General features: G+C 42.7%; 1 protein-coding gene across 2 annotated transcripts in view; it reads left to right on the top strand.

Moving 5' to 3' along the window:
- The first annotated feature begins 475 nt into the window (after positions 1–475).
- Positions 476–15,834, top strand: part of qser1 (glutamine and serine rich 1) — a 158,879-nt gene continuing 143,520 nt past the window's right edge. For both annotated transcript variants that reach the window (XM_086008255.1, XM_086008254.1), the window contains exon 1: positions 476–624. In XM_086008255.1, the coding sequence (XP_085864381.1) occupies positions 515–624 (110 nt within the window). In that variant the 5' untranslated portion in view covers positions 476–514. The remainder of the gene's footprint in view (positions 625–15,834) is intronic.

The following is a 15,834-nucleotide window of genomic DNA, read 5'->3' as shown; positions in this document are numbered from 1 at the left end:
GTGGCAGTAGGAAATCAAGCATGAGCAAGATTGTAAAACTGAGCAATCAAAGCATTAGCAAACAAGCCCCAGTACTCGGGGCCTGGACAATCAAAGCAATAGCCAGCGATCTTGTCCCCTCCCCAATTCCTCACGCTCACGGCTTTTCCCTGACGCCAGTTCTTGCTGCGGTCTGGAGCAGAAGGAAGGTGCATCCTGGGAGAGGAAAGAGAGAGAGAGAGAAAAAACCCCAACCAACGTTGTGTGTGTGTTGGGGAGAGAGAGAGAAAAAAAGAGAAATCAGAAAGTGTTGAGGCCGTTTGGATTTCGAGCACATCCCCGCTTCTTACCTCTCTCTCAAGCGAGCTGCTTCTTCTCCTCAACAGACGACGCTCGCGCTCAGTCAGGGCTCGCTCGCGCGCAGCTTTGAACGGTCGCTCGAGCCCAGGGCCGCTCGCCCGTTTGTTCGCGCGCCCAGGCAATGTGACGGACGCGGCCTTTCTTCAACCGCGGCGCACTGCACTGCACTCGGATCATGGACAGGAATTACCCCCCGGCGCCCAACTTCACCGACCCGCTGGTGCCCGGCGGGCAAGCGTGGTCGTATGAGCGGGCAGGCGGCAGCGGCGGAGGCGGCAAGTCCAGGTAAGAAGTGCGAACTGTGTTGTGTTGAGGTGGTTGTTTTGTGTGGTGTTGAGGAGGAGGAGGGTGGGTTTTACCGAGAGACCGGGGATGAATGTGAGGCCCACATATATATACACACACACACCCTTCTCATTGTGAGGGGGATGCGTATATAAACAAAAAAAAATCAAGCGGGAGGGCTTCCGAGGCCTGCAACCAAACCGAACGGGAGGAGGGAGATCCAACCTGTCGGTGGCCTAAGAGAGAGCAGAAGCCCGCCTCGATGGACAAGGAAAGTCCGAGGCTCGCTCTCGGCCGCTGCATCTCTCGAACCCGCTTGCCTCCCCCGCCCCGGATCAACTGTTTTTAATCCCTTTATTATTTCTGCGGGAGTTCCTTCCCGGGAGATTAAAAAAAATATTTTCCCTTTTGATGGAGTTTGCTCTAAAGGCTAACCTGTGCAGAAGTGACGGGGAAGGGGGCTGGGCGGCTTACAAAGCTCCTCCTGCGCCGGGCTCAGATTTTAGGCCCTGTCGACCAGCCTTTTGGAAAATAAGTTTCTCCCCCTCCCTCCCTCCTATTATCTTTTGCTCTCTCTCCCCCTTTAAAAAAAAATGAAAGCAAAACCAAACCGTTTCTAAACGCGTGTTTGTGATTTAATGCGGATTCAGGGTTCGGTATGTGACTATATTGTCTTTTTTGTTACTAAAACCAAAGTGGAGAACATTTCAAGCGTTTACAAGAGGCGTGGTCTGCAAGAACTACACGAGTTCTTTTTGCCGGGACTTGTAAGAGTTCCCGTCAAGTGCTTCAAACTTTTATTAAAACGCCACAACAACCAAAAAAATCATCCATTTGAATACAGTCTGGTTTTTACACGTTTAACTTTGCTCTTAAGTTTTTAAGGTTTAGATAGGTTAAATAAAGAGAAACTGTTTTCAGTGGCTGAAGGGTCGATAACCAGCGGGCACAGATTTAAGGTGATTGGCAAAAGAACCAGAGGCGGCATGAGGAAAAACCTTTTTTATGCAAGGAGAATGCACTGCCTGATAGAGTGGTGGACACAGAGTCAACAGTAGCTTTCAAAAGGGAATTGGATAAATACTTCAAGGAGAAAACAAATATGGGGAAAGAGCAGGGGAGTGGGACTAACTGGATCGCTCTTCGAAAGAGCCGGCCGGTACAGACTTGATAGGCCGAATGGCTGCCTTCTGTGCTGTACTATTCAGTGAATCTGAGGCACACAGGTTGTCTGATGTCACTCTATTTATATAAAACTAGCAGGGGGGGCCCGGCGTTGACAGGGCAGTTTAGAGGGCCGCGCGGTTGACGGCCGGCTGCTGCCGCTCCCTCGCTCTGTGTCTCGGGCCGAGTGGTTGTGAGGCCCGGCCCGAGTGACCCCAACTCACCTCCCGCTCCGGCGGGCCGACGCAGCTGCCCCGCTCGCTGTTGAGGAAAAGCAGGGGGAAAAATGGCGGGGAAGTTTCGGGAGGCTGCAGGATTAGGTCCCGCCCGTGACGCACCGATTGGTCAACCATCCCCATCTCTTCTTTGAAAATAGTACAACTGGATCCTTTGCATCCACCGGAATGGGCAAACAGAGCCTCAGTTTAATGTCTCATTCCAAAGACGGCACCTCCGACAGTGCCGCTCTGGATGGTGGTTTTAGATTTTGTGCTCCAGTCTCTGGAGTGGGACTTGACTCAAACGAGAGTGATACCACTGAGCCACGGCTGGCATGGCACACAAGTAGTACGTTTGGTTAAGTGTCTGAGATATTCACTAAATTCCTTAAGTTGGGATATTGGGAACTCGTAAAAATAAATCCTGTTTTTCCTTTCCCTGTAAGCTTCAAAGTAAAAGATCTATTGGCAGTACATTAATTCTAACTGCAGAATGTTATACTTCGATTCTGGGGACCATGGCTTAAATTCTAGACCAGATTTAGCTAAGCTCGCTCTCAAGTTGAGCTGCCTCTTAGCCAGATCGCAAAACATTTCACTATCTATCACAGCACTCTATTCCGTGGAGGAAAAATTGACGGTGAAATCTGCCATGTCCTTTTTGAAGCGCATCTGTCAAGTGATGCATTGACATTGATGGTGGTTGTGGAGAAGTTTATAACATAACCTTCCATGTACTCCTGACTAAAAGAAGACAGCAAGTAAGGAATGAAAGGTGTAAAATAGAGGATCAAAAATAATGCAAGACCACTAGAGTATGATTAAATATTTTATATTGATTAGTTTTAATTTTTATTCCGGAAGACCAGCTAGAGTGAACTGTCTTCTAGTTTATCCATTTCTGTTGTCCTTGTAGACCCATTTTTCTCATGTCTGAGTCTGTCGCCAGGATAAAGGATCAGGATTTAGTTGTGTAAATCTTGGCAGTTGGCTTATGGATGCCAGTCTCCTGGAATTTGAATTAAAATCAGGCCAGTATAAAGGAAGCTTTAGAGTAGTGTTGGAGTTTAACTGGCCTGCAAAACCTCTGTATGCATTCTAGCATGAATGAGATGTTGGCATGGGTTATTTAAATATTGGTATCGATTTGCTGCTTGTGTGATTTTAATTCTTGCATTGAATTACTACCACCAACAGTTTACCCCAATGCTATACACCGCCTTTGCTAAAGTTGTTTTCAAGAAAGCTCCTTTTTCTCAAAAATTCTTAACTCTGTATGAAGACCAAGTCTGTTGATAACTTGAATAATCCTGCCACATCTGGGAAGGTGCTTCTAAAAGCCTTTTTGCATTCCTGGACAAGTTGTTGTCTGAAAGATAATTCCCTCTTTCATCTCTAAAGCTCCTCTCTATGTCACAATCTTTCTGTATTTTAGCAATACTACTATAGTCAGTATTCTTTAGGCTTTCCTCTAATTGCTTCAGAGCTCCAAATATGCTGGCCTAGTTACTGAAAAGATCAACTACGAGGGGAATGAACAGCCCCAGAGTGGCCCGCACTCCCCCCAACATTGACAACTTACCAGGAGAAAATCTGCATGGTCAAGGGATGAACGAGCCACACAGTTCAAACCAGACACTAACCCCGGGGAACCACAGCCACACGATACAACTGACAAACCCCAGCATAACTACCACGGAGGAAGCCACACATAGTTCCCCTACCATTCCCAGCCCACCAAGAGAAGAGCAGCATAGCCAGGAAGTGAGTGAGCCTTCCAGGGCCGACCAGCTTAGCCAGGAAGTGAGTGAGCCTTCCAGGGCCGACCAGACACATACCCCGGGATCACACAGCCAGATACAACCAAAAGATAAATTTTATCAATTAGAGATAGAGATGGTTAAACTTTGAGAGGAGGTCCTCAAATTGAATGACAAACAAAAGCAGGAGAGGGAGAGACACAAGAGAGAGCTCAATAGACTTGATAACCAGGTGAATCTACTTAAGAATCAGGTGAAAGAGCTGCAGGAAAAAGAAGAGAGCCATAGAGGAGAGAAAACACCATTAGACCAGCAACCAGAGACTAGAGATAAGACAAGACAGAGCCGGACGGAACGGCTGCACTCCCACACGGAACAAAAGCAACAGACACACAATACAAGGGGTGCCACACAGACCGACCAGCATGCTGACTCGCAATCTTCCCCCACCACCATGGAACCACAAGCGAGCCGCTCACAAGAGGTACGCACACACCAGACACCCCAGCCCAGCACACACACTATGAGTCCAGGCGAAAGCCACCAGACAGTAAACACAAACAAGGCTGATGTCGTAATACTCATAGACTCAAATGGGAAATTTCTATGGGAGAAAAAGCTCTTCCCTAGAAGTAAAGTAGAAAAGATTTGGTGCCCAACAACAGACAGAGCCATGGGATGGCTGACCAAAGCCAGATTAGGCTCCCCCCAACACATAATAATACACACGGGCACAAATGACCTAAAGGCCAAACAGAAAGAGGTAGCAACATCGCTCAGAGCAATGATTAGGAAGGCAAGCAGTACATTTCCAAACACTAGAATCACTGTTTCCACAATATTGCCGAGAACAGACTTCAACAACAACACAATTCATGAGATAAATGCCAGCATAGCAACAGAATGCGAATCAAACCACAACGTACACCTGGCCCAACACCCCACCCTCGATGAAGAATGTCTTTACGACCACGTCCACATCCAAAGGCAAAAAATATCGATCTTTGCTAAAGCCCTGAAGGACGTCGCTTTTAACTGGGTCCATACCCAGACTCCAAGAGGACCCCCCCCCCCGACCACCAGAGATCAGCGGGGTACATATCAGGAACACTACAAAGACCACCACCACACCAACCGAGACCGGAGAGGATCCCCATGCAAAACAACATTATCAGACCTGCACCACTCCTGTCCCACAGGGGAATAGGACCGCTACCAGCCAGACAGAGGGAGAGATGCACAGGACGTACGCAATACCTCAGACAGAAACAATCCATTAAGAGACAATAAGCAGATGTGCAGCAGCATCTACTTCCGCCTTATGGATCAAGGACTAATTAATAGAAAGAACTGTAACCAAATTGTATTAACTTTTGTAGACAACTGGGGTGATCTTTTTTTTCCCCACACTTAGACACGACAAACACGTACCACTCTTTAACCTATCATAGAAAAAGATAAAACTTAACATGAAATCCTTATATATTTCGACCTGGAATATCCAAGGTCTACGCTCTTCACTGCGAGAAGTGAAGAGTAGGACCCCAGAGTTCATAGAGGAAACTAAAGATCTAGATATTATCATTTTACAGGAAACTTGGTATAAAGGAAAAGGACACACCGGCTGTCCCCAAGGGTACACTGAGCTAGTGGTCCCCTCCAATAAATTACCAAGTGTAACCCAAGGCAGAGACTCCGGAGGCATACTGATCTGGTTTAAAACAGAACTTAAGAATTACATCAAATTTATAAAAAAGGGCGAAAACCATATGTGGCTCAAACTTGAGAGGGAGATTATCTCAAACACCCAAGATGTTTATATTTGCGCACTTTATATCCCTCCAATCGATTCCCCGTACTACAAAGAGGACACCTTCTCCAACATGGAGGGGGAAATTATCCAATACCAGGCCCAGGGGAACGTGTTGATCTGTGGGGACCTCAATTCAAGAACGGGCGAAGAACCAGACTTCACCAATAATCAGGGAAACAATTACGTATTCGGGAATAACCACTTTGACATCCCTTCCCTTCCATACAGGCATAACTGCGACAAGCAGTCAAATACCAACGGTAAACAGCTACTACAGCTCTGTCGAAACCTGGGTCTGTACATTGTCAATGGTAGGTTCATAGGAGACCTCCTAGGAAGATCGACCTACTGCTCACCTCTTGGCTGCAGCACAGTAGACTATATGATTACAGACTTGGACCCATCCTCTTTCAGAGCATTCACAGTCAAACCACAAACAACACTGTCAGATCACAGTCAAATTACTATGTTTCTCAAAAAGACAGAAACAAACAACATAGAAACACAACCCAGTAAACTGTACAACACCAAAAAATCGTACAGATGGGCCAAAAACGACACGGAAAAATACCAGAAAACAATTAGCAATGCATCAACTCAAGCTCTCTTAGACACCTTTCTGGATAACATATACACTCACAATAAAGAAGGCGTAAACCGGGCAGTTAGTAAACTAAACAATATTTTTGATAATTTGGCAACAAATGCAAACTTGAAAGCTCGCAAGAACAAACCCAAAACAAAAAACTATGAAAAATGGTTTGACCATGATTGCCATAACATGAGGAAAAAACTTAGAAAACTATCAAACCAAAAACACAGACATCCAGAAAACGAGGAATTACGCCTTACTTATTGTCAGACGCTAACACAATACAGAAACACACTCAGGACCAAAAAAGAGCAATTTATTAAGAATACACTCAGCTCCATGGAGGAATCCATTGAGTCGAATTGTTTCTGGGACAACTTGAAAACACTACACAAAAAACAACACGACGATTTGTCCATTCAAAATGGGGACACATGGGTAAACCACTTTGAAAAATTATACCAGAAAAACACACTAGGACCAGAGCAACACCAAATACGCAAAAAACTTGAAAAGCTTGAAATGGCCATAAAAGATAACCAAAACCCGCTAGACGCCATAATAACAGAAAAAGAACTTCTTGAAATACTCAAGGACCTGCGACCAGGAAAAGCTTGCGGGACAGACGGCATACTAAACGAGATGATTAAACACGCAGACGACAAACTGAAACTGGCTATCCTAAAACTCTTCAACTTGGTTCTGAGTGTCGGTTATTTCCCTGACATCTGGAACAAAGGACTCATAACACCCATATACAAAAGTGGGGACAAAATCGACCCAAACAACTATCGAGGCATCTGTGTAAACAGTAACCTGGGGAAGGTATTCTGTAGCATCATAAACAAAAGACTTATAAACTTCCTTGAAGAGCACAATGTCTTGAGTAAAAGCCAAATTGGATTCCTGCCAAACTATAGAACATCCGATCATATCTTCACCCTACAGACCCTAATTGACAAACACGTTCACCATAACAAAAGCAAAATCTACGCATGCTTTGTAGATTTCCAGAAGGCTTTCGACTCCATCTGGCATGACGGTTTATTCCTGAAACTTATCGAAAGCGGGGTAGGAGGTAAAACATATGATGTAATTAAATCAATGTATACAAACAATAAATGTGCAGTTAAAATTGGAGACAAACAAACAAAATACTTCCCACAGGGGCGGGGGGTGACGCAGGGCTCGCCAATCTCACCGACACTCTTTAATATTTACATTAATGGATTGGCAAAACTACTTGAACAATCTACAGCACCCGGCCTCACCCTATATGAATCCAAGGTTAAATTCCTCCTCTATGCCGACGACCTGGTTCTGCTGTCACCAACTAAGGAGGGTCTACAGCAGAACCTGGACCTGCTGGAGTCGTACTGCCAGACTTGGGCCCTGACAATAAATCCCCAAAAAACCAAAGTCCTTGTGTTCCAGCAAAGATCCAAACAACATGGACCCACAATAAATTTCACAGTAGGAACAACCAAAATTGAACAAACCACTCACTACACATACTTGGGCTTAAAAATCAGTTCTACGGGAAACTTCAAACTGGCTGTGAATGAACTGAAAGAGAAAGCAAGAAGGGCTTTCTATGCCATCAAAAAATCAATCCAAATAGAAATCCCAATTAGCATTTGGCTCAAAATTTTCAAATCAGTAATTGAACCAATTGCACTCTATGGCAGTGAGGTCTGGGGACCACTAACACAACAAGATTTTGCAAAATGGGACAAACACCCAATTGAGATCCTACATGCGGAATTCTGTAAAAGTATCCTCCGGACTCAAAGGAAAACAGTAAACAACGCATGCAGGGCGGAACTAGGCCAATACCCATTAATAATCACTATCCAAAAAAGAGCCACCAAATTTTGGAATCACCTACAAATGAGCAACCCCCAATGCTATCACTACGACGCCCTGAAATGCCAAGAGCTGACCATAAAGAAGAATACCCTCAGTCAACTAGTCCTGGGACTCAATAAAGTAACTACTAACAATACTAACAATAACCAGCCCCAGGACAGTGACAGGGTAACACAAAGAATTCGACCCAACACAATCGTCGCTAAGCAAAAGGAAAAATATCTGTCATATTGGGCAGAAACAACAAAAACCCAAAGCAAACTCAATTGCTACTTGGCCCTAAACAGACAATACAACATAGCTGATTACCTGACCATGGTAAAGGATAACAAACTGAGAAGAACCTTGACAAGGTACAGACTTAGCGAACATAGCCTAGCGATCGAAAAAGGCAGACACAGGCAGACCAGGCTGCCAAGAGAAGACAGGATATGCTCTCACTGCAGTCAGGGAGTAGTTGAGACAGAGATGCACTTCCTCACAGCCTGTGGAAAATATCAGGGCATCAGAGAGAATTTCTATCAAAAATTCTCACAAATATGCCCTGAATTCAGAAATCTGACTGACAACCAAAAACTCCCATTCCTACTGGGGGAGGAGAGAAGCTGTGTAACACTGGCGGCACACTATGTTACAGCTTGCCATGAACAGAGGGACAACCAGTAAACTAAGACAAGAGTATATATAAACAAGGCGAAAATATATTTATAAACTCAGGGATATACCTGTTTATACACTATATGAATGGAACCGCGTTTATGTGTTCAACCATAAATGTATTTTGATGCTTTGGCAACATAAGATGTACCTTATCATGCCAATAAAGCGATTATTGTATTGTATTGTATTGTACTCTTCCTCTTCCCAACATCCCTACTTTGTTGAGATAGAGATTCGGCACATCCTCCTACTCTTAACTGTGTTCAAAACTGTGCAGCTCCTTCCGCCTACGATCCTCAGACTTTTAAAATACAAGCCTTTTGTCACCTTATTTGTCACTTACCTCGTCTTTTACTCTTGAACCTTGGTCATGTCGTGTACTATGAGCCTTGTTCACCTTCGTTTCTCAATTAAAAGAAAGCACTCTCCAGGCATAACCCAAGTTTGGAAAGACAGCATCTATAATCTGCACTACTGGGCCTTTTGCACAGTTTGAAAATTTCATGCATTCACAATTATGTTTTACTGAAATTCTATTGGGGCTTCATCAAAGGTATGAAAATTTCACCCCCATTACACTTTACTAAAATCTGATTGTAAGTATTGCAAAGTATGCTATTCCACTGCCTCCGGCACACAAGAAACATTAAAAAAAAATCCCCATACAAACATTTGTTTATATAAGCTGCATTAAGTTTGCAAGCATATTTTTTTAATTGAATGCCAGTGACTTTCACCAAATACTGATTCTTTTAAAACTGATTTTTAATGAACATTTTTGAAATATAATTGATCAGTTTATTATTTAAAGCTGCATTCCAGAACAAGCACAAGCTGCCTTTCCTTGCGATACATACTATTATTAATCTAAGGTGTTGGTATTACTGCACCAGACTTGGATGTTTGACTAGAATATTACCTACAAGTCTTATTAGGTGATTTGCAGGGAGACAAACATTTGCTGTGATGTCAAATGCAATTGGTATGGTGGTCAGCTCATTAAGGAGTTTGGGTCCTTTCATTTCACATCCCCCCCCCCCATCCCGGTCAGTTGGTCAGACCTCAAGCAAAAGAGTTAAGTCACCTAAATTTATTAGATGTAATACATCTGCAAAATTGTATAAGCCCATCGGGGAACTGCATTGTAAACATTTTTTTGGGATGAATTTAGTATCAATCTAGCCTAAACTGAATACCAAAGTCCTTATACAGATAACTAGCATAAATATAACACATAAATTTGATTATAATTTAAGGCATCAATTTTCACTACTGTAACTTTGCCTTGCACACCTGACTATTTTAGTTGCATAGTTTGTGATGGGATATAATTTAATTGTTGTATGCAGTAGTATATGACCTTTTCAGGGGTGGGGAATATAGGACAATTAAGGTACATTTTATTTCACTGCTTGCTCAGAAAGGTCCCATACTAGATTTGTCCAGTTAGTAATCTTGGACTATAAAACCGAACTCCAAATTTATTACTGTTAAGTTGGAAAATCAGTGTGTAAAAGGCCCCGGAGGGGGGGAAGCCTCGGTCCGAATTGGGGTTTTTTCATGGTTACGTGGGGAAGGATGTCAGTGTTGGGAAAGCACTGACACCTGGCTAAAGAAGATTTATGCTGTTCCAATGCTGTCCATTCATCTGCAAAACCCAATTTTAATTCTTTAAAATTCATTCTTGGAATGTGGATGTCACTGGCATGGCTGACATTTATTGCCATCCCTTGTTGCCCATAGAAGGTGGTGGTGAGCTGCCGCCTTGAACTGCGTGTAGTTAAGGCTAAGCGGATCAAGGGATATGGGGAGAAAGCAGGAACAGGGTACTGAACTTGGATGATCAGCCATGATCTCATTAAATGGCGGAGCAGGCTCGAGGGGGCCGAATGGCCTACTCCTGCTCCTATCTTCTATGTTTCTAGTGGTTTGATACAAATGAGTGGTTTGCTAAACTACTTCAGAGGGCAGTTAAGAGTCAACTGCGTTGGTGTGAGACTAGAGTCACATTTTAAGCCAGACTGGGTAAGGATGAAAGATTTCCTTCCCTAAAGGAAATTAGTGAACTAATTGGGTTTTTATGAATTCCAGCAGCTTCAGAGTCACTGACTGATGACGAGCTTTTTATTTCCAGAATTTTTAAACTGAATTCAAATATTCAAACTGCCATGGTAAGATTTCAACTCATGTTCCCAGGAGTTCATTTGTTGATTAAGGTAACCTTAATATGCTTCCTTAGACTTTCACCCACTCTTTGTAAGTACTTTTTTATTCAGATGGTGAGTTCCTTCTGAAAATGACAATAGAAGAAAATTCATGTATTGGCTATGCAGATAATAATGTGAAACTTGAATTAAAAAAAACTACCGTGGACATAGTATGGAATGTAGGGTTAAAGGATTAGACTGATGGAGAGCTTAACATTGTTTTTTGATACTGAAACCGTGCTTTGTGATTTTTGGTTAGATTTGAGAATTATGAGACACGATTTCAATTTGCTTGGACCAGCTTCTGTTAGTGGGTTATCGGGTGCTATTGAAACACTAGATATTTGTGCAGTAAAGTTTTCATAGCATTGTCGAGAATATGGAACTCGGTGCCACATGGAGTGGTTGGAGCAGATAGCATTGTTGCACTTAAGGGATGCTTGATGCATACATGAGGGAGAAGAAAATAGAGGGATACGGAGGCAGGGTGGGAGGAGGATTGTGTGGTGTATAAACCATATATCAGTTGGGCTGAATAACCTATTGCAGTAGATTCTATGTATTTGCATACGATTAGGGAGGAGTTGTTGCCTAGATCACTTCTAAAGTATGAAGTATCGAGTCTACTTACAACATTAGCGATCTAGAAGGGAGAAAACCTCATGATGTTTTTGGGTTAACCTTGATGTGTATTTCTCAGCTTGTGTTTCAAACTAAAATAGTTCGTTAGGAACTATTGGATATACCTGAATGCTATGTGCAGAATATCTTGAAAATATTGGACTTTCACCAAATTTGAAAACTGACTGTCTATCATAGGAACTTATCTCTTCCTATCTCGACTCTTTTTTTTTCTCCCCTTGTCCAGTCTCTTCCCACCTACATCCGCGACACTTCTGATGTCCTCCACCACTAACAGTTTCCAGTTTCCTGGCCCCAACCGCCTCCTTTTCACTGGACGTACAATCCCTCTAATAATAATAATAATAATAATAATAATAATCAACTTTATTGTCATTGTTAGTGCACAAGTGCAGTACAACGAAATGTAGGCTTGCGGCTCCTGAGAGTGTACATTTAGATTAAGACATTTAAACATTCAACATTCATTTGGCTTGTAATACATTAACATAACCATAATAAAGTGCATTGGCAGATGTGCAGGCTTTAGAGTTTATTTGTGGAGTTCAGTAGGATGACAGCCCTGGGAAAGAAGCTGTTCCTAAATCTGGTCGTTCGGGTGCGAATGCATCTGTAGCGTCTCCCAGATGGCAGGAGGGCGAACAGACTGTGGCTGGGGTGGGTAGGGTCTTTGATGATGGTCCGTGACCTCTGTAAACAGCGTTTCTGGTATTTGTGCTCTATGGTCGGTAGCCGGTAATGCATTGGGCAGTTCTGACTACCCGCTGCAGGGCTTTCCGGTCATAGTAGCTACAGCTGCCATACCATACTGTGATACAGTTCGTCGGGATGCTCTCTATTGTGCAGCGGTAAAAGTTAGAGAGGATCAGGGGTGACAGGTTACATCCCTTCAGCCTCCTTAGGAAATATAGGCGCTGCTGGGCCTTCTTCACCAGAGAGGAGGTATTGAGGGACCAGGAGAGGTCTTCTGTGATGTGGACACCTCCATCCCCCACCAGGATGGCCTGAGGGCGCTCCGCTTCGTCCTTGAACAGAGGCCCAACCAGTCCCCATCCACCACCACCCTCCTCCGCCTGGCTGAACTTGTTCTCACATTGAACAACTTCTCCTTTGACTCGATAGCAAAATACTGCGGATGCTGGAAATCTGAGGAAGGATGTGCTTGCCATGGAGGGAGTGCAGCGACGATTCACCAGACTGATACCTGGGATGGCAGGAATGACATATGAGGAGAGATTGGGTCGATTGGGCTTATACTCGCTGGAGTTTAGAAAAATGAGAGGGGATCTCATTGAAACTTATAAAATTCTAACACGACTAGACAGACTAGATGCAGGAAGGATGTTCCCGATGGCCGGGGAGTCCAGAACCAGGGGTCACAGTCTAAGGATAAGGGATAAGCCCTTTAGGACTGAGATGAGGAGGAATTTCTTCACCCAGAGAGTGGTGAACCTGTGGAATTCTCTACCACAGAAGGCAGAGGAGGCCAATTCATTAAATATATTCAAGAAGGAGTTGGATATATTTCTTAAGGCTAAAGGGATCAAGGGATATGGGGAGAAAGCAGGGACAGGGTACTGAATTTGGATGATCAGCCATGATCGCATTGAATGGCGGAGCAGGCTCGAGGGGCCGAATGGCCGACTCATGCTCCTATCTTCTATGTTTCTATGTTAAATCCGAAGTAACAACAGAAAGTGCTGGAAAAACTCAGCAGGCCAGGCAACATCTGTGGAGAGAGAAATAGAGTCAACGTTTCAGGTCGAAACCCTTCGTCAGGACTGAAAAAACACAGGAAATGAAACAGATTAAAAGGCCAGTTTGAGGGCTGGGAAATGGCGATGAACGAACAAAAGAGAAGTGAAGAGACATTAAGAGGTATTCGAGACGAGATGGTGATAGGACTAGTGGAGACAAAAGACGGCTCTAGATTAGGTGTGAAATGCGCTGGCAGAATGGGAGAATTTTTCTCTTCCCACATGGCAGCTGTCTCTTCTGCTCCACTCCCACTCAGACCTCACCGTCCTCGGCCTCTTGCATTGTTCCACGGAAGCTCAGCGTGCGCTCGAGGAACAGCACCTCTTTCGATTAGGTACTCTACAGCCTTCTGGACTCAACATTGAGTTCAACAATTTCAGATCATAACCTCTGCCCCTATCTTTTTCATATTTTTTTATCCACACTTTTTGTCTTTTTTTCTTCTCCCCCACATGACAGTTGTCTTTCATTCTGCCAGCACAATTTACACTTCATCTAGAGCCATCCTTTGTTTCTTAACCTGTTCCATTACCATCTCCTTTTGCCTTGAATATCTCTTAATGTCTCTCAATCTCTCCCGCCTTCCATCCTATCACAGACCTTCCCTTTTGTTCTTTCACCCCCTCCCCCCTTTCCCAGCCTCCTCTTGCTTAAAAATCTCTTCAATTTCCTGCTTTTTTCCAGTTCTGACAAAAGGTCATCGACCTGAAACGTTAACTCTGTTTCTCTCTTCATAGATGCTGCCTGACCTGCTGAGTTTCTCCAGCATTTTCTGTTTTTATGTCTATCACAGATATGTTTTTTAATTGAAAATGGGCACACGAGAAACCCCTTGTACTTCTAACTATGCATAAACAGTCAATTGAGATCTCAACTGGCTTTTCACCAAAATTTACAAGTGTTAGCCTGTTGTTAACAGATTGGGTTGCTTTTTAAAGTTGGCATGCTGGCAAATGCCTGCTCTGTCTCTAAGTGTCAACTTAATCACAATTCAGAATTAAAATGCATCGTAACTCACAGAAACCAACTGAATATTTGATGACCAAATCTTTCCATAGTTTGTGTTTTGCTTGGATAAACCTATTGGACTGCTAGTTGTGATTCTTTTGGTTTATTGTGACTTGGGTGAAGGATGCTGGAGTTTTAGTGTAAATTATTCTATGTATTTTTAGATTATTTCAGGCAAGTGGTAACTTAAGTTATTATAGTCTATTTTGGCATTGTGTAGGAGAATGAAATGCAATAACAGAACTATAATTGAGGATTTCTGTTGTCCAGGGTTATGGTATTCCACTGTTTACAGTTTGGAAAGGTAATTGAGTACATTTTTAGCCTGCTTTGATTCTGTTAGCAGCAATAAAACTAGCTTCTGGATACGTTTCATAAGTCTGCTTAGACATGTGATCTGCTGTCGGGATTTTCTTTTTGATTAAATGCAATATTTTACACTACCTTGCTTTTATACTTTCGCATGGATTGTTACTCAATTAAATATTTAAGACACAGATCACTAGATTTTTGGAGACTAAGAGACTCAAGGGACATGGCGATGATGCGGGAAGGTGGAGTTGAGGTAGAAATCAGCCATGATCTTATTGAATGCCGGAGTAGGCTCGAAGGGCCAAATGGCCTACTCCTTCTCCTATTATATTCTTGTTATGTTCAAATTTAACAATGTTTTTAGTTTTGATCTGCCTTGTAAAATCTCTTCTGTAAACAAACTTTGCTAAGGGAGTTCTGTAAATAATCAATTTTATAGGTTGACTGTAGTCACTACAACCTGCCCAAATGAGTAGCGATTGATGCTGAAGTTCACATGAAAACTAGAGTTTCTGCTCCATTGTCTAAAAAGGTGCCATGCACCAATTGGACATTTCCATTTCCCAAATTCTTGCTGTATTGTACTTCCCATTTCCTACTGAATTGTAGAACAGTTTTGTACATGTCAAGGTTGGGATTTGGAACAAGACTGGCCAAACCGGCTGAGGATCAGAAATGAGATGTACAGCTTGATGGATTTTATTTAACAAGTATTATTTGACAATGTTCTGGATTGAACATCCTGGCCAAAAATATACTGAGAAAATGTCAACAGGATAATACTTCCAAAAGGAAAATAATTATATATACTTGGTGGAAAATCTAACAAATCCAAATTGTGCCTTTATAAAGTAATGCAGATTTAAAATACTATTGCATGACAACTAATTAACATATAAGGAAAACTGCATGCATTAATGCATAACATTTTAAACATTGCAAAAGAATTACATGGATTGTCTATTCTTTGTGTATAAAATATGTGTATAAAACTGTGTAAAATTTAGGAAATAAAATTATGTAGATGAAACAAGTGAAATGTTAGATGTGATTGGGGAAATCATTGATAAATTTCATTGAAAAGCATGATGCAATTTATCACCTTTCTGTTATGAAGTAGAAGTACTTAAAATGAAGTCACTAAATTAAAATATCCCTTCATTTTAAGGTACATTTAATGTATTTCAACCTCCGCTTGGTTTGCAAC

Source organism: Somniosus microcephalus, chromosome 15, assembly GCF_052327205.1.
Source record: "Somniosus microcephalus isolate GS21.2 chromosome 15, FLI_Smic_1.0, whole genome shotgun sequence".
Taxonomy (NCBI): domain Eukaryota; kingdom Metazoa; phylum Chordata; class Chondrichthyes; order Squaliformes; family Somniosidae; genus Somniosus; species Somniosus microcephalus.
The sequence above is the reverse complement of the archived record's forward strand: the minus strand, read 5'-3'. Positions and strand labels throughout refer to the sequence as shown.